This window comes from Glossina fuscipes, unplaced genomic scaffold, assembly GCF_014805625.2.
Source record: "Glossina fuscipes isolate IAEA_lab_2018 unplaced genomic scaffold, Yale_Gfus_2 90, whole genome shotgun sequence".
Classification (NCBI taxonomy): domain Eukaryota; kingdom Metazoa; phylum Arthropoda; class Insecta; order Diptera; family Glossinidae; genus Glossina; species Glossina fuscipes.
The window spans coordinates 603693-629990 of NW_023998444.1; the positions used below are offsets into that span (position 1 = coordinate 603693).

Here is a 26298-nt window from a genome sequence, read left to right on the forward strand (position 1 = left end):
TTCCCACATTTACCTTTATTTCATATTAACTAAAATATGCTAAAATGAGAAGAGAAATAAAGAGAGAAAAGGTGTTAGTAATCTAAAAGAAGAGAGTTTTGCTTAATAGAAAAGAAAAAAAAAACAAAAAAAAAGAAACAATTGGAGAGTAACAATTGAGACAGATACCGTGTTTTCTACTCTAAGCAGAGAATTGTTTTTATTACTGAATTTCAAGTAAAATCACATGTTTCGTTTTTTTGCTTTTTGTTTTTTCTCTGGCGATGAGTATGCTCTTTTTTTTTGCCATAAGGATATTAAGGCTTGTACGTATTTCTACTCGTGGGTGGATATACGAGAGCAAAAAATTGGTTGGTATCTACGTTTATGTTTATTGTTTTAATATAAGGAAAAGAAATTGTTTCTTTTTTTTTTTTATTGCAAAATTGCGGCGAATTGAGATTTTGTAATACTTTTGACTTTTGTTATATTTTACGTTACATACCAATCGTCAGTTAGACATTATTGGTCATCGATTTAACAAGAAATTTATCAATTTTTTTTTTTGGTTCTTAAGTGCTATGCAAAACAAAACGTATCAAAGTAAAGAACATTAAAGCAAAAAAGGTGGAAAAAAAGAAAGATTTTCTTAAATTAAAATCAATACTAAATCAGTTATATTTCTTCTTTTATTTTTTTTTTAGATTTTAAAAAATTAATTAAATGAAAATGTGTTAAAGGATATATATGCAAGGAAGAATAGCAAAAAAAAAAAAAAAAAAATTAAATGTTTTTCACTTTCAAGTGCTTTATATATAAGATAATATATAAATATATATATATATATACGTAAAATCTTAATACAATTTGCCTTACTACCGGCACTTTAATCAATGTTTTATTAACAAAGCCAACAACAATAACAGCAGCGATATAATAGATGGTTTGTTAAAGTAAAAGAAAAAAAAAACAGAAAAAAACAAATTACACTGCCCGCGTAATTATTAAAAAAAAAAAATTTAAAAAAAAGTAAAGATTTAAAGAAAAATATTTAATATTAAAAAAAAAGTGTTTTTAATTATAAAAAAAAAGAAGAAAAAAAGTGTTTGACTAAAAATACCATTAAAAGCAATAATTTTACCGCAAATGTTAAATAAAAAATATATATAAAAAATTGTTTTTTTTTTTTTTTTAAATATAAAAAACGAAAATTTCTTGTTTACCTTTTGCATAAAGCGAAAGTGTTATTGTGTGTCGCCGTGATCGTTTGAATTGAAATTTAACAAAATTTTCTACAAAATGCTTTTCGAGAATCCAGCTGTAGCTGCTAAGCTACCATTTCCGTATAATGTACCACCGCCGCTACAAGCGGCTGCCGCCGCCGCAGCAGCTGTTCCGAATTTAAGGTAAGTACTTCTCTTGGAAGACATTTCTTTTCTTTTGCTTTACAGATTAGTCGATGAAGGGCTCTGGTGCCATTTTCTATTAAGTCTCGTTTGGAAAACTTACACTAATCATTAAATCTTAATCTTCTGAAGAAACTTTTCATATATTCTGCATTTTTTTTTGTTGTTTCTTTTAATTTCTATTAACCATGAAACTTAGAATCTATCCGACTTAAGATTACATATGATACAATTTCTTGCCTGCTTTACTTTAAACAAATGCCTTTCATTTCTTATTAGCTCACATTACGTCTGTTGAGAATTAAAAATAAACAAACGTTCGCATACATATATATATATATATGTATAATTTCATTTATTATTGTCACTTAAAACTTTCCAGCTATTTGTTGTTGCGACGTAAACAAAAAGTTGTATAAAATCAACAAAAGAGTTCAATAATTCTTCGTAAGTTTTCAAAAGTGATTCGAGGCAAAAGAGAGAAAAAGCCTTTCATGAAAAATGTATGTAAAAACTTGGTTAAATCAACGGTTTGTTTCGCTACCAGAACAGTAAAAGAGTAGAAAAGAATGTATTTTAAAAAAAAAAATTGTTTGTGTGTATGTTCATATACCGTCATTTTAATCAGTTTTTGTAATAACTACAGGCGTGGTCTACAGTTTTGAGTTCTACATCCATCTATTCGGGTGTTATTTCAATTTTAAAAAACCTTTAAGAACAGATCAGTTAGGGATTGGTTGAGAGAGGTGCCGGGCTTCTTTCTTTTGCTTCACGGCGAAAGCGTTTAGGGAGGGAAACGTACGGAACTACTATGTGTGCACACATTTAAGATTCATATTCTCTTCGGTTCTAACTTAACAGAGCCGGGGGAAAGTCAGAGATGTTTGCATTTTGAGATCTTTTTAACCGATTAAATCATGTTTTTTATAGTTAAATTTACTTTGAAATTGTGGAGTTCTTTTTTTCTCCTACATTGGAGTTATCACCCACGCGAAGTCGTCTACTCATGTAATGCGGTGACGGTGAGAAAGAATTGAGACAGGACAAAGATATGGTGGTCGCAGCCTAGTGTTCCGTCAGGCGTCCGGTAATATCCGGTATGTCCTTATTGACTGAGCACGAACAAAGTATGGCTTTTGAAATTATCGCCGTTAAGATCTCTCTTTCCATGGCGATCGCAATGTAACTATTTATGCAAAGAGATACGGCTCGTGATATAAATACGCTTTAGAGCGATCCTGAGTGCTCAACACTTTTCTTAACACTATTTCTTATTATCCATTTGGGTAATCGCTTCATGCCAATTGTAATAGGTGCCGAATACACCTTGTAAGCTGTCTGTGTTTGTCTTTGTCAGTGCCTAATGCGAAGAACACTGATTTACAACAAGTTTGCGACAAGTTTCACTTATACAACGCAGCGACCCTTTAAACTCTTGACAAACTAAGACTCAGAGTTCCAGAGAGTGTTCGAATTCCCCTAAAACTCTGTAGCACTTGAAATTGTCCAGATTAAAATCTTTGTTTCCTAAATGATCTTAAAGTTCTTTTCTGCAAAGAAATATTGTTCACGGATTCATGATAAAAACTGACATAAACACGCTTTAGAGCAATCCTCAACGCTTTTATTAAAACCATTTCCCATGAACTGTTATTCGGACAATCATTTCATGTCAATTGTAATAAGTATAGACTATGCTTTATTAGCATTCTCTAAGTCTAGCACCATTAATTATCTTTGTTGGTCGATGCTGCGAAGAATACCATGGTTTATCTTGACGAATATCGGCGGTTCCACGTACGCAATGCAGCAATCCTTTAGATTCCTGACAAACAAAGAGTTGGAGTTTAGTGTTTGTATTCCTCCAGTAGAGTTCTAGTGCTCTATCGCACTTGATATTATCGAGGTAATAATCTTTGTTTCTAAAGCGATCAAGTTCTATTTACGCAACATAGCAACACTTTCGTCTCTTGGTAAACTAGGTGTCAGAACTTGGTGTTTGAATCGCTCTAGAACACGTTTATGGCAATAATCATTTAAGGCAAAATATTAGGCTTTCGCTAGCCTTCGGCCTTCCGCCTACCGATGTCTGCAATAGCGCTTTCCGGTCCTATGGCTCCCACTGTTACCATAATTGAAATTTGTAGATCGTTTAGAATCTGCTAAGGGGGCTTAGATAGCCCCCGTTATTACACTTTATTTGAAAATTTATTGGTAACCACAATAAGCTTTAGATAATTCATACACTCCCTGGATATTCGATCGCGCATTAATTTCGCTTTTATGTGATGTTTTGTATTAGAAAGATAGTTTAGATATGATATGCCTTATGTGTGTGTTGGTCGTTGTGGAAGACTCATATATACGGTATTATAATTATGCTTGCTTTATCCTCTTACTTTAAGGAAATCATATGATAAGTATAAAAATTACAATTTTGGCCAACTGAGTAACTTTTTCTTCCCCCTTCATTCGTCATTAAACTATTTTTAATTAATTAAAACTATATTATTTTGCTTTTTAATTTTTTTTACTTTTTCTGTTATGTCAAACTTTTGCTCTTCAATAGTTTAAAACTTCATCGGTAAGAAGTTAAATAAAAATTGTTTTCTTAGTTTTTATCGCAACACGTAAACAACAACCAATTAAATCTTAAGTTTTTTAAACTAATTGCAATTGTAAAGATCTGGATGGAAATTAACAAAATGAACAAAATCGCAATAAATTTATTATTATTTTAACACTTTTGAAAGTGTTTTATATATATATATACGTATATATATAAGTGAGTGATACACACATTTATAATTGTGTTTGCGACACTAAGGAGTAAGCGCGAGCATAAAACTTTCCATTTCATTCTTAAATAGGGTAAAATATAGAATTGGTTCAGCGATATCCGTGCGTCTGACTTTTATTTATGGCCATGACTCCCTTGCTCATCAGAGTTGCTTTGGAAAGCCGGCATTTGGCAGTTATTCTCTCCAATTTTCGCCACTAGCCTTGATTGCAAGATGAACCAACTGAAGGAAAGAAATGATAATTTATGAAACTTTCAGTCATTGCAGTAATTGTTGTAAATTCTTTTGTAAAAAGATATATTATAACGTATTCCGTACAAAGTATTACCTGTCATCGATCACGATTTTTCCTTATCTCTTCAGTAACGCATGAATTTTGAGGCGAAAGAGCAACTAGCTTTTTCAGACTAATTACCAAACCTATAACACGCCAAAAGCCGACCAGAAACGGCACTTACTTAATAAATAAAAGACGAAATGTCAGCTCAGCGCTTTGATCCTTTTTCTTGTATGGGTCGTGTGAAAAGGGACTGAACGTTCTCACGACATTAGAGTCGAGAGTTTAGAAACTTAATTGCAAAGAAAGGAAAAACCAAGTGCACATACATGGCATGGCGACTGACGAAAAAGATTAACAACGATTGGCAAATACGAATTAACGGATTAGAAATGTCGCTATGAATTTAGGTAATGATAACTTACTTCTAAAAGAATATCTAAGCGGGATATTTGCGGGAGACGAGGCAGTCGTAAAAACAAGTAAATTGTGAATATATTGTAAATACTGCTTCCAAAAATTGTAAATAATTTTCTGACTCTTTCCACAGTCATGGGGTTATTTTAATCGATTGTCTTGAAAAAGGACAGAAAAACATTAAAAAATTCTATTATGTATGTTCACTTGACAAGCTGAAGGCAAAAAAAATTCAAATCAATCAAATTTGAAGAAAAGAAAATTATTCTTCTTCTTGCACTGATGCGTTCTTGAGCGGTTGCCTTAGCGAAAATGGACGTTCCTTACCCGCAAGGCCAAGCCTCAAAAGGTTTTTTTCCGCGTTCTGAGCAAAGAGTTGCTCTCAGAGAACAAAGATATTCGTCTAACCAGGACAATGGTAGGCTACGAGCATTATTTGGGCGGTTTAAACAGACGGTAACTATATATAGATGTAATAAATTCAAAAAGAAAAAAAAGTCTTGATTCTTTCTTAGGTCAGAAACTTCTTACACAACTTTGGCACATCTGGTACATTGCATCGTAACGATGGTTTGATGTGAAGCATTTCAGTATTATCCAACATGATATATTGTTAGTTATGCTGTCTCTTGAACGCCCTTTAAAATATCTGCATAATTCCTATAGTAACCCATACATAAGTCCGCATGAATAGAAATTGCATTCGCGACTACCAAATTAGCGTTCGAGGGTTCAAATCTCAACTACGGTAGACTTTACTTTAGTCGTTAGCTGCAGTGAGGGCTCACTCGGTAAAGGCATAGTACCTGCAGAGTAAGCACGTACTCACTAGTCTGCGGCCATCTCGCTATCTCCTTCTCTTTGTTGTTTCACACTTCTTCCTGCCCATCACCGTATTATACGACTAAGAGGTATCTTCTGGGAAACAAAACCCGTGGACACTTAAATAGGACATTCTCCACCATAACGCTTTTGTCGGTTATACTTAAACCCGTACAGTTGGATATATTGACGGACGTATGGAGCATTTGGTACATATGGAGCATTTTACCACACTGGTGGACTCAGAACCACTTTCTAAGCTAATCTGTCCGTCCGTCACGTTTTCTCTTGTTCATCCCAAGGGTCGTCAATTTTAAGATATCTTGATGAAATTCGGTACACCGTGCGGTTTTATGGTCGAAGGACCAACACTATTGAAAATGGTTTGGATCAGGCCATTTTTAACGTTTTATTTTGAAAAGCCGTTACATGGATGACTGTAGGGCGGCGTAGGATATTTAATGGTAGGACGTGATCGATTATAATGTTTTTCCATATTTTCCATTTAAATTTATATAAAATTAATATTAGATAAAAAATTGGACCGATATCATCGGGGATATTATGGTGGCATTCATTATATAATAAAAAAAGTGTATACCGTTTAAAAGTAAATTTTATAACTCTAACCGTAAGTTTACAGACGGATAGAGAGAGGCGGATATCGTCGCACTGAAGCCATTGTTCAATATTATTTACATTACATGACGTAGTAGCATTGCTTTGCTAACATATTGCAGATCTAATAGGCACCCTTTTGCTTAATATGAAAAATAATTGCTTTTAACGTAAGCTAAACTCAATTGAAATCAACAAATCTTTTATTCTTCTTATTTGCTTCCTTACTAAAAAATATATATATTAAGAGTTTGAATGTAAATGCAATAAAAATCATTAACATTAAAGCAAGTAAGGAAACTAATTACATGCCTCGATTTCTCGCTTGTTTTGCATAAATATATATGTTAATTATAGTAATGTTACTAAGTAAAGTAAGTCTATTATTGGTGTTGTTGTTGTTGTTGTTGTTGTTGTTCTATTTCTACACACACCAGTTGGTTTAAATGTTTTTTTAATTATTTGTTTTTTTTTTTTTGTTTTAAGGCCATAAAACTTATTCATGGATTAGAGTCGGACATAAAACCTTGAAATCTAATAAAATCCAGACTGCATTTCGAATAAAGAAACATTTCACTTATCTTAGTTACTAGAAGAACACCATACGAAAATTCTCTATCAAAATGTTATAAAGTTTGTGGAGACAATAATCTATCCGCAGAAGAGGAAGAACTTTAACTATCGATTAACATAAATTTTTATTAGGACGGATCACTCAGGGGTTGTTCCCTAAACGTGTAACGAGTTGACGACCACATACAGCAATGAGACAAGATAAAGGTATAAGGAGTGGGGAAGGGGGAGTAGCATGACGGGTGCGTGCTCATTGCAGCTGTGATCAAGCATGGTCACTCAGGGGGACATGCAGAGCATGTTCTCGAGAATATCTCGTATCCCACGGAAACCGTCAGAGAGAAATGTAAGCAGAAAACAAGTTAGAGAGGAAGAGAAGGGACCGCAATCTAGCGAGCAAGTATTATGCCTTTATCCATTAAGTACTCACGATAGGCTCAATCAACTATGGTTTGATTTTCGAACCCGCGGGCAACGATTTTGTGGTCGCGTTGCTTATGTATTCCCCTATGCGGAGCCCTACATCTAAAACGAGCTTTGCTAAAATCTCCAATAAAAAGAAAAGTCGCGACTCTTATCCAATGGATTGAACAGCATTGAGGTTGTGTTCTAGTTCCAACGGCTCTATCACCGTTGCGCTAAGTAAAGTAGAGTTTTTTTTGTTCGATACCTGGAATTGAAGGGACTTAGTTTTGTGTAAGCCTCTCAGACCTTTTTTCCAATTTGATTTGAGGCCATCAATTAGGAATAAAGTAAAAATTTTGGAGACTTAGGGAAGCGAATAGATAAGCTGGATAACTAAATACTAATTTCACTTTGATCGAGACCGTAAAGACATTTTAGAGGGTGCATTTGATTATATGAATGTCAAACATATATTCAAATTCTTCCTCTTCTTTATCTATAACTACCCCTTTTAGGCAGGTAGGTCGTCTCCAAAAAAAAAAAAAAAATTATGGACTGTCTCACCCATTCGTTCTCTGTTTAATAAATGAAAGTAAATATAATATTTATTAAATAGAAGGAATTTTTAAGTTTCCCAGTTGAATTAAAGTAAACAAAATAATATCGCATGTCATCTTTATTTAAGCAAAGAGGATGTGGTTAAATTTTTAAAAGATTTCTTTTTAGGCAATCAATAATTTTTTGTTTGTAAAACTCATTTATTTAAAGAATATTCTCCTTATAATAATTTATGTTTCGAAAAGCGATTTTTCGCGGGCGCATTGCATGCATATACTACTTAGATATTATTATTATTATTATTATGCAAAAGTTGTTTTCTTTCTGACGTTAAGACGACATTGATAATAAAAAATGTATAAAAATAAATAAAATAAAAAAAAAAAAACAAACAATTCTCGCATACTTTTATTATTTTTTATTCAAAGTCTTGTTTCAGGTAAAATAAACAAATTTATTCTCTTCGAAGCGAAGCAATTGAAAGAAGAAATGGTGAGAAAAAGAAAAAAAGAAAAAAGAAAATTTACTATAAAGTGCTCGAAGGCGAAACTTGAGTAGCCCCTACTGAAAGTTTTTCTTATCCCAAAATCTACTTTAGGTGAAGTTGCTCTTCCATCTTTGACTTCTGCTGGCTTAAGGGCGATGTACAATATTCAATTTTTTTGAGCCGTTAGACTGACTTAATTCATGGTCCACAGGTAAACATAATACCACGGTTCACTGCTCACATTCTCAGAGTGGGTGTTTATTACAGACTCTCTTTTAGTTCTCTTGATAAACATAATACCATGGTTGACAGATTACAGTTCAGAGAGTGTCTGTACTCTGTAAGCTGAAGTGTTCATCTGCTTCTAGTTGTTTACAAGGCTCCTTATTACATGTGCTTTAAGAAATTGATCGACATAATTGAATTTCCGACTTAGAACCCATAAGAAATGCACGTGAACAAATTAAAGTGGCTCGTCAAGAGTGCAAGTAGTTGTTGGGAGGGTGAGTAAACTCTCATCGTTTTTTTCTGAATATTATTAGTGAAAGTGTTGTTCATGGCTCTGGTCTCTACCCTTTCGTATCCTTCAGGATTGAGATTCCACCTAATTTCGTCCTATCCTATAATAATGGAAGTGCTCCTTAGTCCGGGCTTGACTTCTGCCTCTCGGAACCGAGTGCACCTGATCGCAATTCGAATATGTTACTCATTCACTAACGCTGCGACTGCTTCCCTATTCCTTCCTCTTCCGTCTCTTCCTTTCGGCCGTCACTATATTACAAGAATAGGCGACAACCTTTGAGTGATTGGTGACACAATAAAAAAAGAGGAAAAGATTTTTTTTCGATAGTACGTAAAGTGCTTACTTTATTGAGAGCTATAAACGCTCTACTGGGTGAATCATAGTCGGATCTTTGTTTTTTGATCCTGCACTATAGATTAAGTGTATTGTGCGTTTATTGCGAATAGGCGAAAACTTGCAAAATGCAACTCTGACGGACAGAACGGTTGTAAAATTTGCAACATCCAAAGGGAACCTTCAAAGAAAGAATATACATTATCAAAACGAAATTCTGAGTTGATTAGGCCACGCCTTAAAATCCGTTAATTCTGAAATAAATGTGGGGGGCACAACGACTTGGTCTGTCCATATGGATATCAAGTAAAAGTGCTGGGAGAGTAAAATGCGTTAATTCTAAATTAATTGAGAGATGAAAGATAAGTTTTATCCAATTCACTTTTTTACGACAATAAATAAAAGCATGGGGCGTGAAAGATTTAAACGGTGTTGGCTATGCTAGATTCGGCTACAGCCGGATATAACTCTCTTAATTACTTAATTTTGCAATCAGTCTTTCACCGCTTTTGCAGCAGGTAGGTTTTCGACAATGTTTTGCTGCAAAAACTGTTGGTCTTGCTCCTCCTTAAATCATGGCTGTTGTTCATTCAATGTTCGTTTCAAACGGCAAAGAAGGTTTGGAGGTTTTTAAAATGAACTTTGGTAACTGCCCCGACAATCGGCTTCGGTGGGCTTAACATGTGCATTTCGAAATATGCTTGAACGTCGCAAAAATTATACGCGTACTTAGCTTATTAACTCGAATGCGTACAGAAAATTTTCTTCGAGAAAATTTAGAACTATGTTGAACGTGAGTTTAAGTCTACGGATGTGATTTAAATCAATTTTTCAGATACTAAGCCTATCTTGATAGGGGATTCTTATATCAACAGCAACATTGTGACTTGCAGCAGGGTGGCGAAAGTGGCCAAGTAAAAAAGAGAACTACTTTAATAGGTTTTTATTTATTTATTTACACAGGAAATTTAACTAACATGAACATACAAATCAATTACATTGAGTCTTAAAATAAATCTCATCCACTTATTATAAATACTCTTATGAAATATAATCAAAAGTTAGAAAACAAAAGAAAGATAAATAAGGATAAAAATAAAATTCATGTATAAATAAAAGAGAGAAAAAGAAAACAAAAGCATATACACATCTAGCACTGAGGTGCACTCCCAACCAGGCTGTAGATCCAATTAAGGATTGAACCCCTAAAGCATATGTGTGCAATGCAGAAACTTGGCAATCAGTTCCAATGAACGGATTTAGTTCTATCTACGAATCATACGAATAGAGCAAAGTTTAAATGGGACATAGGCAGAGTTCGCTTATTGTAGAGAATTGCTTCGATAAGGTGCAAAAAAAACGGATATTGAGCTTAAGTTATCGATATCAGTTAGAATGGTTTGAAAAAACCAAAGTTGTGTCTATATTGACAGAGTTATATGAAAATAAAGTTTTTTAGGAGAACGACTAGGAACATTTAAGGTTTATGTGCCTTAGTAGTACCATCTATTAATTTAATGAGGAAGGAAACATCACGAATAAGTCTACATTACGCTAATGACAGTAAGACCAGCAAAAGTAGTCTATTTTCATAAGGACGGAACGGCAGCAGCGTCTCCTTAGCCAAATTCTTGAGGGCAGAAAGCAGAAATCGGTTTTGCACTGGCCCTATTAACTCAACAATGCACCTATAGGAAAGAGACCACGTAACTGCGGGATATTCAAGTATTGGTCTTACCAAAATACCATATGCGGCTTTAACCTCTCTAGATCATCGGTTAATAAAGCCAAGGGCAAACCTAACTGTATTTATAAATAGCTCGATGTATCAATATGTCAAACCGCTAAGTTAATATAAGACCTTTATTTTCCAATTTGTGTGAACTAGTGGAATACTCAGTAGAGAAAGTGAATTCCGCTTGGAGAAGGAAAGGTTTTTGCATTTTTTTAGATTTCATTTCATAAAATTTTTCAACTAGCACATAACCAAGTTGTCTAGATTCTAATAAACAAAACGGGTAAGAATATTATAGTCGGGCAAGGCCGATCATTAAATATCCTACAACACATTGTCTAACGCATTTCTTATTTTTATTCTAGAACACAAAAATTATATCTTGTTTCTATATAATGGTGAATTTTTCAAGTGCGCATTTATGGGGAAGCGAAACTAAAACGTAACTTAATAAAGTATAAGGTTAATCCTTACATAGTGCAGGATCTAAAAATAGGTGTAGATGGTCCAAATTTTGTAGAGTTCATTTTTGTATAAAATTGCTCTTATGGGTCAATTTTCATCATTCACATATTAAAATTTAGGCCCAATTTTCGCGAAAATTCTTATTATGGTTAGATCCATAAAATAGGTCGAGATGGTTCAATTTCTATTGTGATATCATTTTCATCGTGGGGCATTGAAAATTGCATCTTTTTATCGTATAAAGTTCAGTATTCGTTACATGAGAGAGGGTTCAAAAATTGCCCCTGCCAGTTCAATTTAGAATGGCGAAATACTAGTACTTAGTCACTTTTTTAGAGAAATTTTCAATTTTGCAATTTTTTTTCCATGCAACGACTTTTCAGAATGAGACTTCATATGGCGTATGGAACGATCCAAAACATTTTCAATAGTGTTCATTCTTGGGTCAAAACACGTCACTGTAAAAAATTTCATCAAAAAAACTTAAAAATTGCGACGTGTAGCTTGAAAAAAAATTTACGTGGGCAAAGATCAAACGGACAGATGGACATATCGCCTTACACCAATTCGGATTAGGATGCTGAATTGATTTATGTAATAAAAGATGGGTCTTCTTTTAGCTCTGCACTAACTTAGTATACCCTATACGACAAGTGCCGTAGGGCATAATAACAGTGCAATGCCGTATTAAATGAGGAAAACAAATTCACATTATCAGCTTACATCAGGATATGGTCGAACTTAATTATGAAAGGAAGGATCATTGATGTAAAGTATAAATAGCGAGGGGTCGACGTGGTTCGCTCAAGGGACCTGAATTCACGGGATATTCCTCAGATGTGATGGAGTTGGAGAGCATTCTAAATGGAACCGATTATGAAGACAAAAGTCTACAATTCTTTGCGAATGTTTTTCTTAAAAAGTCTGAAAACAAATTTTCTTAATTGGGCGATGGACGGTATAACAATCAACTTGAAAATCAAAACGATCAAGAGTGCATTAATTGATGGCTTTGCAATATAAGTGACAAGAAATTTTTTTCAATGTTCTTACATAAATTTATTGAATTCAAAAAGTTTTTTTTTTTTCCCTTTCCGCGTTATTTTTTTTTTTTTTGTTGTTTTATTGTTGTTTTTATTGCTGTATGTATATTTGAACCTGTTGCTTGCATTTTTTATAAATACATATATCTACATATATAAAAAAAAATTTTCTTTTTTTTTTTTTTGTGTTCTTCGAACATTTATTAGAATTTCATGGAAAGTGAAAAAAATAAAATTTGATTAAAATTTGTTTTGCTTTTGTGCTATAGTTATGTAAATAGAGCGTCATTTACTTTGCTTTTATTTATCAATTCATGTTAAAACGATATTATACAGCATATATGAACAAACATATGGGACGCTTACGCACATGTCGTCATGCAATTAATAAAAAAGAAATAAAAAAATTTTTTTTTTTTGTTTTTATTTAATTCATTTTCTTTGAAATACTTGGAGCGTTGTTGTAATTATTGCAAAAAAAAAAATAAATAAATAAATAAAAAATGTTCATGATGTTTGTAATTATTTATGATCATTATGATGAAAATGATGTTGTTGATAATAATATTCGCGTGTGATCATTATATTATAGTTTTGACGATCACAATCACACAATCGTGTTGGCCATTGTAAGTAATTAACATCAATTGTTTGCTTTGCTTGTCTTCTTCGCTTTCATTCGATAAATTAATGAATTGTTAAATTTATTTAATATCCAATCGTCGTCCCGGTAGAGTAATTTTTTGATTGTTATTAATCGTTAAACATCAACAACAATAATCGCAATGTGATATTGTTTATTAATTTGCATTTTTGTGTTTAATATTTATTTAAATATTTTCATTTTCTTCTTCTTCCTCTTCTTCTTCTTCTTCTTCTTGATAATGATGATTTACTGAGTTGAGTAGAAAAGGTTCACGAAGTTCTTTGTTTCAACCTTAACAAAGTTGGCGGTTAGTTGGATTGCAAATATATGTATATATGTGCATATGTATATGCACATATATATATGTATAAAAGCGAATAATTAGGGGTTATGAGAGCCCTCAACATTCACCAGAGTAGATTTATTGAGCCATACACAATTAACATATCTGGTTTCTTCTGCGTAATTTAGGCTCCTAGCTTATAGGGATTGTCTAACTGTTTGGAGGGCGTCGATTAACCCGTCTGTCACCATGGGTTTATACCGATAAGGTAGTGTACCCACGTTAAACCCCCAAAGACATATATATATATGTAGATTTGTGTACATATATAAGTGTATATATAAGCTTATATGTATATATATATGAAGATAGATATGTACGTCTATATATTAATATATATGTATATGTATATATACACACACACTTATATATATATATATGTACATATGTTGAGTGTTAGATAGGTGATGAAGTACATATGTATGCATGTAGGCGGGTTATGAAAGAGCTGAAACGTTGCGAAAGTAAAAGAGTATGTGAAGGGGAAGATCGCATAGTTTGTCTGTAAACATTTTTATGTTCCATTTGCTATTTATTTTTGTTTTCAAAATCTAACTCCAAACCAATAGTAGTGTACAGACGTCCGTCGCGTAACAGGGTTACTTCGTATTGTGCTGTGTCGAAATCGTGATACACGAAACTTTTTCTTTTGTTAATTTAAGCTAAAATTTGATATAGAATGACATAAGCTTAAGGTTAGATATAACGTAAATCAAAACAATGGGTATCGCGTTGAGTGGAAATCTTATTCGTTTTGTCCCGAAGCCGTGTTATAAGACCACCGCATGGCGCTTAAAAGGCGACATTTTAGCTTGCATTATTCTTCGCTCGTGTAAAAAGTTATATTCATTTGAAAATGACTGAAATATCTGAAGAAATACGCTATGTGCAAAAGTATGCCGAAAAATTTATGAAGTGTGCGATGAGAATGCTGTGAGTATATGAATTACCCAGGAGTGATTTGCTCGATTCCGTTCCGGAAATTTCGTTGTCGAAAATGTACTTCGCTCTGGTCGGCCAGTCAATGAAAACATCGAGGAAATTTTGCACACCTGTGGAGCAAGACTGGCAAGCAAGCGGTCAGGAAATAGCGGAGGCACTTAATATCAACGACATGACAGTTTGAAATCATTTGAAAAGAGCCAGCTACAAAAAGAAAACTCAAAAGAAGACCAAAAAAACGCGGCGACCTTTCATATCACTCATTAAATCAATTCAATGTGTATCGCGTTGTATCGAAACCGTGCTTTACAAACACTGCGTTAATCGGTAGCCTCCTGCACTGGATTTGCCTTGAAGAAAGATTTAGAAACTAATCTCCAGGAACAACTTTATATTTCGGACTCGAGTTTGACGCTTCCCAATTGAGTGCTTCCAATGTATGTGTATAGCAAACCGGTTTCGCGGTGCGGGTGGATGGACGGATGGATATTATGTGGAAAGATGGCCTTGTGTTGCCTTCTTTAACAAGAAGCGGTTCAAATTGTTAATGGTGTGTGATATTAATCGGTCCCTTAGACTTTAAGGACTCGTCCCAGTAAACACAGGGTATCGTCTCGATTCTAAAGCAAATCCGCCTGGAATAGAAAAAGATGATACGTCTGGGATACTCAAAAGATATTCATCTTTCATCCCCAACTAGGATAAGATGAGATTTTTGCATCGTTCAGGCAAAGAAAATGCTATGAGCGAATGCTCTTTATTTCCCCTATCTAAAGATATTTTATTTGATAGAAAGAGGGTCTTTGTATTGCAATACGTGTTGGTATTACGAGCGCTTCCAAGCTATGACAAAAAAAAAAAAAAAAAAAAACAACTTCAGACATATATGTCCTCTATGGGCCAATTCCGGTTTCATCTTTACATGCCTGGTAGTCTGTTATTTTTCGAAAGGTCTCAGTAGAAAGCATAGTTATATAGAAATCTTTCCGATATCGTCTCATAATTAGCAAAATACTTTGAACCTTTCGTGAACTGGTTTGAGATGATGAATACCAACGATTTGCGTCAATGCAAATATAACTTTGTCAGTTGCTGTAATTTAAAAAGCATATAATTTTAAACTGCATTTTATCTTAAAAGTGCTAAACCGCAGATTGTATTGAATTTTTTAATAATCATTTTTAATTAAATGTATACATGTATTTTTTATTTTTTTTATTTTTAGTAAACAAACAAACCGCAAAAAAAATTTATCGGGGTGAATAGTTTGCAATATGTTTGTATTTTATTTAATCATAAATTATTCTTGATTTAATATGAAAGAAAAATAAAAAGTTATTTTGCTATGCTCTGCTCTGTTGCTGCTACTACGCACGCGAATATGTTTTCAAAAACATGAATAATTTAAAATGAAATTTCATATTCATGTTTAGAGCAACTATTGAAATTGACTTTTTCACACACCTATCCGGCTTATATCTTATATGCATGTTTATCAAAATAATGCTTACTGCTATCCCCACAGAATAAGTTGCGTTGTCTCCTCCTTAGATATGTAATGAAAAGCACGAATATAATGAGGATGTTAAAATGAATTTTGTTTTTTTTTTTTTTTCAACTTATTTTGTAGTTTTTCTCTCAGTCTCTCTCTCTCTCCCTGTTTCTCTATGTCTCTCTCTCTCTCTCTCTCTCTCTCTCTTCAAAATTCTTTTTCCACCTCTTTTATACTCACATATATACATGAATATATAACATAAAATATAATTAAATCAAATTTATTAATTAATTTGTAATTAATACTTTATGTACATCATGTACAACAGACAGGGGCAACTGCGGTTTATCGCTTTGTAAATGTTTTTATTTTCACAAAAAAAATTTTGCTTTCTTTTAACAGATAATTACGTTTTACCTCGCGGCATTAACAAGAAACATAAAACGTTTACGCGACTCTAGTTCACTTAACGTACGATATCACATATGTAATAAGTATAATATAGCATACGATGAAAAATGTAACCCATAAGAAGAGACTGTTTCTTATAGATCTGCGTTATTATTGGGCCGAAATATGGCCATGTGTAGGTTGAAACCGAGAAAATCAGACAGAGAGACGGAGACACAAACTCGAATATCATTCTGATGCTATCCATAAAATGAAAAGTGAGTCTATCTCAACTCTCTCCGGGTGTAGCACGCATCCGCAGAAACTTAACATGTCTTCGTACCACGAGAAGTGTGGAGTTGAAAAAAGAAGGAACTAGCGGCGTAGGCCATAAGATTTTTCCTGTGGTGGCGGGAAAGAGGAAGAAAGAGAGAGAGATAGAGAAAGAGCGACCGCAAGTACTAACTTTACAGAGCGAGCTCTGTAGCTTCGAACAAATAGCAATCGTAATGAAAGTACTATCTGTCGCGCTAAATCTGGGTATGCCGACTGGATAATCGGGATTCTTAACTACTTGGATATGTAGTAGCTCCAAGCTGGCCACGAAATTGGTTCTAGATCGTTTCGCAATCTGTTTGTCAAATTGGTGCAGCTGATGGTAGCTTTCACACACGTGACATCATCCACGGTTTACTTTATGTTTTCCTATGCGGCTTTAATTAGCAAGTGTTCATTTCATTCAAGTTCAAAGCGTCACACTCTATGGTCAGACATCTCTTTTCAAAGCACTCATTCATTATTAGTTTTAACATTTAAAGCTATTATGGTCACCAATTTTTTCTGTACGGACAACCAAAAGATCTTTGCCTGCTGAGGATTAGCGCACATGAAACACTAGAAATGATCGTAATCGCCTCATTTCATCGCACTGCAAGATGATTCATCTGTACCCGCAACAGTTCGCATAGTTCGTGGTAAAGTCGAGCTTTTTCCCCATAGTTTTTTTTCTCGAACAATCTTTGTTACCTTAAACGCCAAGTAGAAGTGCCTACAAATTGCTTGAGGAATAGTGTCATCAAAAGAAAAGAACGCGGAAGTATCCTCACTTGGCGCGCCAAGCTATAAAGGGGCCAAATTTCAGAATTCTCGTTACTTTTTGATCAAACAACTTCAATGCATTCTGTCTGATTTATGTACCAATGAAAAGGAAGTACTTGAGGCGAGAAGTGTTAATAAGCGTAAATAAATTTAATATGAATAGTTAGATAAATTAACGAACATACTGATGGACAAACAGAACACTGGATAATTAAACGATTAGACAGGGTGCATAACAAAAAACATACTCAACTACTTGAAATGTTTGTAGTTTTTCGGAGCACTTTGGTACCATGGTTGCTCCTATGCGTTTCAGACATTTGATAAGCACCACATTCCCCTGTGGTGTGTATAGCAATAATAGTAATAATAATAATAATAAGAAAAATAGGAAAACTTTTATTGCAAAAAGTTTAAAAAAGAAACGTATCGTTATATCGCATGGCTTGTATTGATTTAACTACTTTATGTGTATGTGGTTGCGGGTTAGTTTTTTTCTTGTTTTTGATATCTCTTGAAATGTTTACGACTTAAAATGGCTGTCTTGTCATCTACAAACAACATTTCATAATAAAATCCACAGCGTTTCGATTGCCTTTAAAATGATACAATCATAACACACAACAGTAACACACAATCATTCAGCTCCATCGAGCTCAACAAAGTAAAGTAATTTGGTATATATAATATCAACTATTCGCATTGGTATGAGTGTATTTGAGTTATTTCTTATTCTTTACGAATGACACTAAGAAACTGTACTCGATTTATACTGAATTTTCGACATGCTACATTTTCTAAAGCTTTCTGTGTGACACTCAATGGATGCATTAAAAATGTTAAACATTGATGACGCTACGGTGGGAAGGAATTTTGCTGATCTCTCTTACATCAGTTTGGGAAAGAATTTCTCAACTTGACATTTGTGAGACATTTCTCTCAGCAGTTCGTGCCCGCATGTGTCTTTTCATAATCATCACCGAAGGAAGAGGGGTATATTTACTCTGTCGAAACGTTTCCAAACCCCAGAAGGAATCACAAAGTATATGTACTCTTAATCAGTATCAAATTGGGAATTTGATTTGGGCATGTTCAACTATCCGCCTGTGTAATGTCTGTTTCTGGCTGCAAAAGGGAAGCTATCAACTTCAAATTTGACAGAAACATAGATTAGTATTGAATATGGACCAAATCGGTTGAACACCACTGTTTTTTGCTCATCACTCATAAACTTTAGTAGAAAAAATTGACCATGCCTTTTCAATTCTATAGTGCATCAAAATGAAAATTTTTTTCATACTTTTTTAACGCGTAATTGCAAGCTTCAAAAGCCTCACAAAGTGTATAAACTCTTTGACAGTTTCAGAGTTGGAATTCACCTAAACATGTCTATCTGCGTCTGTTCATCTGTCTGTTTGCGCAAGTGTGTAGTATTAATGATAAACGTTCGCCCGTTCGCAAAATTCTAGACATCGCCTACAAATTTGCAAAAGAATTTGGAAGTGACTTAAACTTTCCCCAAAAGACTGCTACAACGCCCACAGGCGTATACGACCGAAACTTTTATTTTGGAAATAGAAAAAATCAGCCGCGTTCACTATACTACACAGCATGAAAATTTAGTTCTTTTACATTTTTGTCTCTTTTTAGGGTAACGGTGATAGGTATAAAAGATTCGGTCAAGGCCGAGTATAATTTGCTTACTTTGTTTCTTTTTTTGTAATATGACCAATTAATTACTAGGGAGATATCCGATATTTATATAACACGATGACGGTCAGAAAGAAGGCGGGAAAGAGATTGATAGACTGCGGTCACAGCCTGCTGTGTGTGCCCAATCGTTGGGTGCGATCACTTTAACGACTGAGCATTTACTACAGCTACGACCAGCGAATTCTATCGTATTTTACATTAAAACCTGCGAACACTAGGTTGGTAGCGGCAATTTGTACCTTTTAGGCTACTCATGCCGAGTCTTTGTTATCTGAGTAGTAACTCGTCCCAGTCATGACAATTACTACTAAGGTAATAAGCCGTAGCTTTCTCGCAAAATAACTCTTGCCTAAAAATGCTGGCTACTATTGATCTCTGTTGATTTATAAAATCTTTTAACATAACTTCTCAGTATATATCAATAGAGTTTTTTCTCTATTCCATCTTGTAGTTTTTGAAAAACTTATCAGCTTTCTTTTCCTTGTTGATGTTTCACTTTCGCTTTTACGATGCCTAGTCATTCCACAGGATGTCCTCTACATATGTATAGAAACGGCGCTGATCAGGGAGAAAGAAATAGGGGGGAGAGAGAGAGAGAGAGAGAGAGAGAGAGAGAGAGAGAGAGAGAGAGAGAGAGAGAGAGAGAGAGAGAGAGATAGATAGATATAGAGGGTTCTCGCAGGTGAAAAAGTGCATAATCTGATCGCACTCGGTATAGTATAGTAGATCCGCACTTGGAATTCTGCTCAGGGACGTTGGCTAGTAAGGTAAGGGGTAGCCCAAAAATTATACAAAAGCCTTTGAGAATAAAAAAACTTCCATCGTAAGAATAACTCCAATAGTCTCTATCTCGAATAGTTATATCGAAGTCGTAACGATCGTGGCGGACGTTACGGTGATCTTTCATGTGCAGAGATAAGACGAGACGATTAATATGTATCACCTTTCAGGAAGTTGATCAAGAAGAACAATTTACTGAGCCTGACACGTAAAGAAGAACAGCTTGTAGGATTAGTACTGTATCGAAAACCATACAGGGTTGACATCTTATTAAGAAATACTTCATTTCCGCCGACATGCCTAGAAATAGCAGCAGTTGTCAAGGCGATGGAAAATGGTTGGTAAAAATGTATTCAAAGTACGCAATTTCGATGTTTGATTGAACTTTTTAAGAACCCATAGTCACTATTAGTAGGCGAAGGTTAATTGAACTGAAATCGAATACCAGTCTAATAGACTCTGTTGCAGCTGCCACATGAAAAACTTTTCTCTTTCGACGATAAGCAAAGACATTCTTTTAAGAGACAACTAACTAAAATTTATAAATGATTTCCGCCATCATGTGATGTAAGCGATTTTAAGATTTTTCTGATGCATATTTGATGTTGACGTTGCAAACGAAATGATACAATTTCCTTACCACTATTATATGCTGATGGTGGATGCAGAGATGTAAACTAAATCAAAGCGAAATCAATTGATTTTTATTTTTAATTCAGTTTTTCAAATTTGATAGTGTGTGTTATATAATTGTAGATGCTGTTGTAGTATAAGTATCTTTGCAGCATGACATTTTCATTTCAGTTGATTTTTTAAGTCATGGCTGTGGGAATTATACAAGTATTTTTAATTTAAACCAAGAAAAAAACAATTTTAACAAATTTACAAAAATTAAGTAATAATAATAAGAAATAGATATATATATATATATATGTTCACTAGCCAAGGCTGAAAATATCAAATAGAAACTTTATCATTCAGAGGAATGTAACACTCATAAGACATGTTGAGGTTAAATAGTTTTCAGAATTTCCCCCTAACCTACATATAATTAATGGTTGTGAGTTGTGCTGGCTTTTTATGCTTGAAAGACGTAAGAAAAAAAAATTATAATTGCTATGACAATACATACTCGTCACGACCTGTGATTCATCTAAAACTAAACTAATCTTCATATTTCGTTGATATTACACAAATGTATGTTTCTTCGATTTCCTAAAGCATAAGTTTTCTTGGTTGCTAAGGAACTTTTTTTATGAGGAAATTTAATCAGCTTCGCTCAGCTTTTGTACTCCTTAGTGAATGCTTCTCCAGAAGGTGAGGTACAAAATGGAAAATGCAAAACTTATTCAACAGACAAGGTCGAGTCGATCAGCATTCGTATTTTGATATGGTAACACAAACCTTTGGTATCTGGGTATTTGGAAGCGGCATAAGACGTGCAAAACTCACACACTAAACAAGATCGACTCGATCAACCGTCGCGTTTTGATATAATGACACAAAATGTTTGGGGCTAGGTATCTTGAAAGCGGCATAAGGAGTCCAAAGCTTATACATCAGATAATATTAAGTCGATCAGCAATCGGATCTTGATATGGTAACATAAACATTTTTAAGGAGGGTAGCTTTGAAGCTTTAATCTACGCCAGGTAAAAAACTTTATCATAGTCGTTTAAATTTTTAAATGTAAGCTAGAAGAAGAATATTACTTTTACGTCCAAGTCTTCGGTTTGTATGGTTGACCTGCGGCATAAGAAATCTAAGACTCGAAGCACCATTTAAAATCAGGTCGTTCAGATAGTTTTTTCGAATCAGGTGACATAAACTTTTTCGAACAAGGTGTCTTGGAAGCTCTGACCAACGTGATGCAAGAAAAAATTCCGAAACTCGCATATAACATAAAATCGAGTCGCTCAGGTGGCATAAATTGCTTCTGGGAGTTTATCTTATTCCCATGAGTACCCTAGTAGGTAAGAATCACAAGACGCAAGTCAGAGCTTAGCAGGTATAAATTTAAAGTGCGGCATCCTTTACCTTCATCGGAACTGCACGGAGTCCTTACTCGATAAAGTCATAACGCTTATCGATTGGGCGTAGACGCTCACTAGGTTGTCGCCACCATCTCCCTACCTCTTTCTCTTTCCGCACTTCTCTCCAACCGTCACCGTGTTATACGAATAGAGAACATTCCCTAAGAAAATGCGTAAAAAACAAAAAAACAAAACATTACAAAATTCGTTAAAATATTTAGATGGAAAATAGGTGAAGAAATTTACTTTCATTTCTTTAGTATTTGCTACCTTACCTGCCTTAAACTATTTTGCCTTTATATGCCTGCTACATAATCTTTTTTATTTTCTTTTTTTAATATGACTCAAGGGATGTCTTCTGCTCGTTTAATGAACGTGTAACAAGGTAATATGGAGATGGTCAAAAAAAAAAGGGGGAAAAAGAACAAAATAAGAAGGAATCGCGCTACTGTAATATATTACACTACCACATTAGCAGTTTATTACCATAGTTTTGCTTTTTATTTTCTTGTAATGGGACCAACCGCTCGGAAAATGTCGCGTGTACATGTTACACGGTGATGATTATAAATAAGTGAAAAAAGAGGAAAAGATAGGAAGTGACCATCCCTTAATGGGCATGTGCGCAGTCAGTAAGTATTACACCTTTACCGGCTAAGCAGTTACGACAGTTTCGATCAGCTTTGCCCTACCGGATTGAGCTTTAAACTCGCGAACTTGCGACAAGTAGTCGCAACTCTTCTCCGCCATGCTGTGGGGAGGAGAAATAAGTGGAGGATAAGGAAGAGATAGGGAATGATCGTAGCCTAGTAGGTATATGTGAAGCGCTTCGACCAACTTTTAGTCTACCGGACTGACTTTTAAACTGGCGAACCCGCAACAAATAGTCGCGATTTTTATCCGCTTGCCTATGTTGAGTCCTCCTACTTTATAAAAATATTTCAGCCTTATATCGCTTAAGTACCAAATAAAAAAAACAACAATATTCATTCTACATCTCCGTACATGAGGGAGCAGATTGTCCTATTTTCTGTATAGGCAAAGGTCGAAAATTCATACTGACCACTTATTCATAACCCATTTACTCTTCTATTTGGATGCTACAAAAGTTTAGTTTTTAGTTGAAAGTCGATTATAACCTCATTTTTAATTTTTAACGATTTGTCACTTTATGTCCCAAAAAAAAAAAAAAAAGAGTCAAATTTTTGGTTGTTTTTGTTTCGTTTTATGTTTTTTAGTTATTTTGTCTTTCAAGATAATTTCCGGTATTGTTAACTGCTTGACTGCGTCGACTGAATGACTAACTAACTGAGTGAATAGGACTGGATTTAAAGAAACATATTACTTCAGCAAGAAGTACATACGCCAGGAGTGGTTTGCAGTAAATCACATCAACTTAGCTGACAGCTATCACAAACAAATGCCTTTTGGGGATAAATCATAAACTCATGAAAATAAGTGCAAATGTGTGTACAATAGATTTTGATGACGATGTTTATAAGTTTGTTTTTAATTTGTGTAATTAATTTTTTTTTTTTTTTTTTTTTTTTTTATTATCATTTCGCCAAATTTTGATATATGTTTTTATTCCATTAGACTTTTTACATTTGCAAGCATCAAAAAGAGAAAGGCTTGACCTTCTATTCGTAATACTCAGAAATGGTCGTCGTAGGTAGATAGATAGATGGATAGTTAAATATATTTTTCAACAGGGTAAGATTGTGATTCGATTTTGTTACAGACGTACGGACAATCGCTTGACTGTGTACTTATTACTGGAAAGCCTTCAAACTGAAAAATTTAAATATAAACAAGCAAACGCAGTATAGTAGGGCAAGGCCCTCCATTAAATACCCTATATCACCTTACACTTATTTATGTAACGACCTTTCAAATTAAAGGGTTGTGGTTGAAAAGGGTCATGTTTGAATAAAAGACGCCAGTCTATCAAATTTATAAAAATATATCGAAAAGTTTCGATCTATAAGTTCAACACAAGAATGCATGGACAGACGGACAGACAAGTTTAAATCAATTCCGAATCGTTTTCTGTATAATAGAATGTGGGTCTATTCCACTTTTTCTGGGTTTTTCAACCCTCCGCACATTTACCTTAACATACCCTGTGCCGCAAGTTGCGTAGGGTAAAAAAATTTTTGATCGGATGAGCCATTTTTTTAAACTCTCTTTATAATAGTGCTCTTATATGCAAAAAAGGCTTAATTTTCAATAGTTTTTGATACAACGATTTATCGGTAACAGTAATGGACCTCATCCAGCATAATGTTTTTCTGAAAAGTAATCCTTTAGATGGCCAACCAAGTCTAATATTTGATGCTTTGCAATGAAAATGGATGAAATATGTTTAACAAGAAAACTAATTTTACTAAACTTGAGCCAAATCAGTTCAGAATCCCCTCTGAGAGAAGAGTCTATATCCAACACGTGCCTTTACTGGGAAGCAATGTGTATGTTTGATTAGCTCATTAGGGAATTGAGTTAGGAATTTTAATTTTACTCAACACAGCGCATTATCTGTTGTTGATTTGTGGACTTGCAGAAGAAGAAGAATTGTAGTAAGCGCTTTAGTGTAGGGTAAACTGGGTGCGACGCTCCTATTCAAATGAAACGTTTCAGCTTATTTTGCATGGAGTAAAATATATATACACATGTTGTGATACAAGTCCTATATATATATATATATATATGTAATTCTGGTCTATACACACCGATATGCACTTAAACATTTTAAGTTCTTATACTCGCCATCGAAGAATGGAGATATAATCATTTTGTTATAACGTTTGCAAAAGAGAGCTTCATGGGCCCTACATAGTATAAACTTTTTTGATCCGTGTCAAATTCTGTCCGTCTATGTGGATGTATGTTGTTGGTACTCTCTTCGCTGTCGAATGGAGCTCCGCTTTGTTTTGTCAGCACCTAGCTAAACAACGAAATTCCCGTCTGCATGTTTCATTTATATCCCATATATATACATATATATATATATATATATATATATATATATATATATACATATTATATATACATAGTTTATATACCTATACATATTGTCTTACAAGTCCTTGACCTTTGACATGCCTACATTAGTGAAAATATAGTGTACTTTATATGTCTATGCTTGCCTGTGATTATTTCCAAAACGAACATAATATTCTTATCCATTTTTTGGTTTCGCTTTTGATATTCAATTGCCGCAATCGTTATTTATTCACATGTGGAATGCATTCCACCGGAAGCTGACTTGATAAGTCTAAGTACTTGAGCAGCATATCTGAAATGTAATCATTGTTGAAAATTTTTGTCGTTAATTGTTTTCATTTAATTGTATTTTTCATTCAGTTGGCGAAATTTTCATTTCATTTATCTTAAATATAATTTTTTTCTTCACTTCATTTGGACGACATATAACGATATTTGAATTTGTATTTATTTCAATATGACATACGTTTTCATTTTGATTTATATTCTGCTTATGAGAATATATTTACGTGAATGTGGGTGTGGGTGTCCGTGTGTATACATAAAATGCTTATAAAGTGGTTGCACTTGAAATCATATGCATTTCTTAGCAAAGCGCTAACTTTATCTCGCCATGCGTTTAAGAATTTACATGAGCATTCTAAGATTTGTGTATATGCATAAGATGATTAAAAAGTATTAAGCCATCAGAAAATCAAATTGCAATATCTTCATTTTCAAGTCTTTGATAATCGCTTTTAAAGCCGAATAAACAATATCTTCATAAATTTGGTTACAATTGTACACTAAAGCCTAAACTTGTGGTAAGAGGGTATATTAAATTTGTGTGGATGAATGTAACACCCAGAAGGACTTGAGATAGACCCAATTCTTATTTATACCGATCGATTTAAATCCACTTTTTACATACATCTAAGCATGTCCGTCCTTCCGTCTTTCCGTGTAGCTGCTCGTCTGGTATGCTTCTTGTGTTCAACCTACATGTCCCAATTTTTATGATATATAATGTGGATGGCGATGATGAGGACTACTTTTCCCACATCTCACTTTGAAAAGTCGTTATGAAAAAAAAAATGACATTTTCAAAATGATTGAGCAGCAGTATTTTCGCATTCTAAATTGATTTGCAAAATTTTGAAAAATATCTAATGATGCAAATTTGTCAATAACAATAATTTTATATAGACGAATAATTTTATCTTAACGAATTTGAAGCACCTAGGTCAGCTTTTCTGGATACCATCGCTTATAAAGATCCTAACGGAAAATAAGACGTCATTTGGCAAAAAAACTCCTATATTTGACATTTTATTATACGAATTATTTTTAGGTTAAATCGAATTTGGATCAAGTAGATCGAGGAAGATCTAATTTTTAATACTTTATAAAGAACCAAGTTTGAACCACATAGGT

At 34.0% G+C, this 26298-nt stretch overlaps 1 protein-coding gene across 2 annotated transcripts in view; it reads left to right on the forward strand.

Moving 5' to 3' along the window:
- Positions 1–1125: 1125 nt before the first annotated feature.
- Positions 1126–26298, forward strand: part of LOC119638468 (nuclear localization sequence-binding protein) — a 255425-nt gene continuing 230252 nt past the window's right edge. For both annotated transcript variants that reach the window (XM_038035264.1, XM_038035265.1), the window contains exon 1: positions 1126–1385. In XM_038035264.1, the coding sequence (XP_037891192.1) occupies positions 1279–1385 (107 nt within the window). In that variant the 5' untranslated portion in view covers positions 1126–1278. The remainder of the gene's footprint in view (positions 1386–26298) is intronic.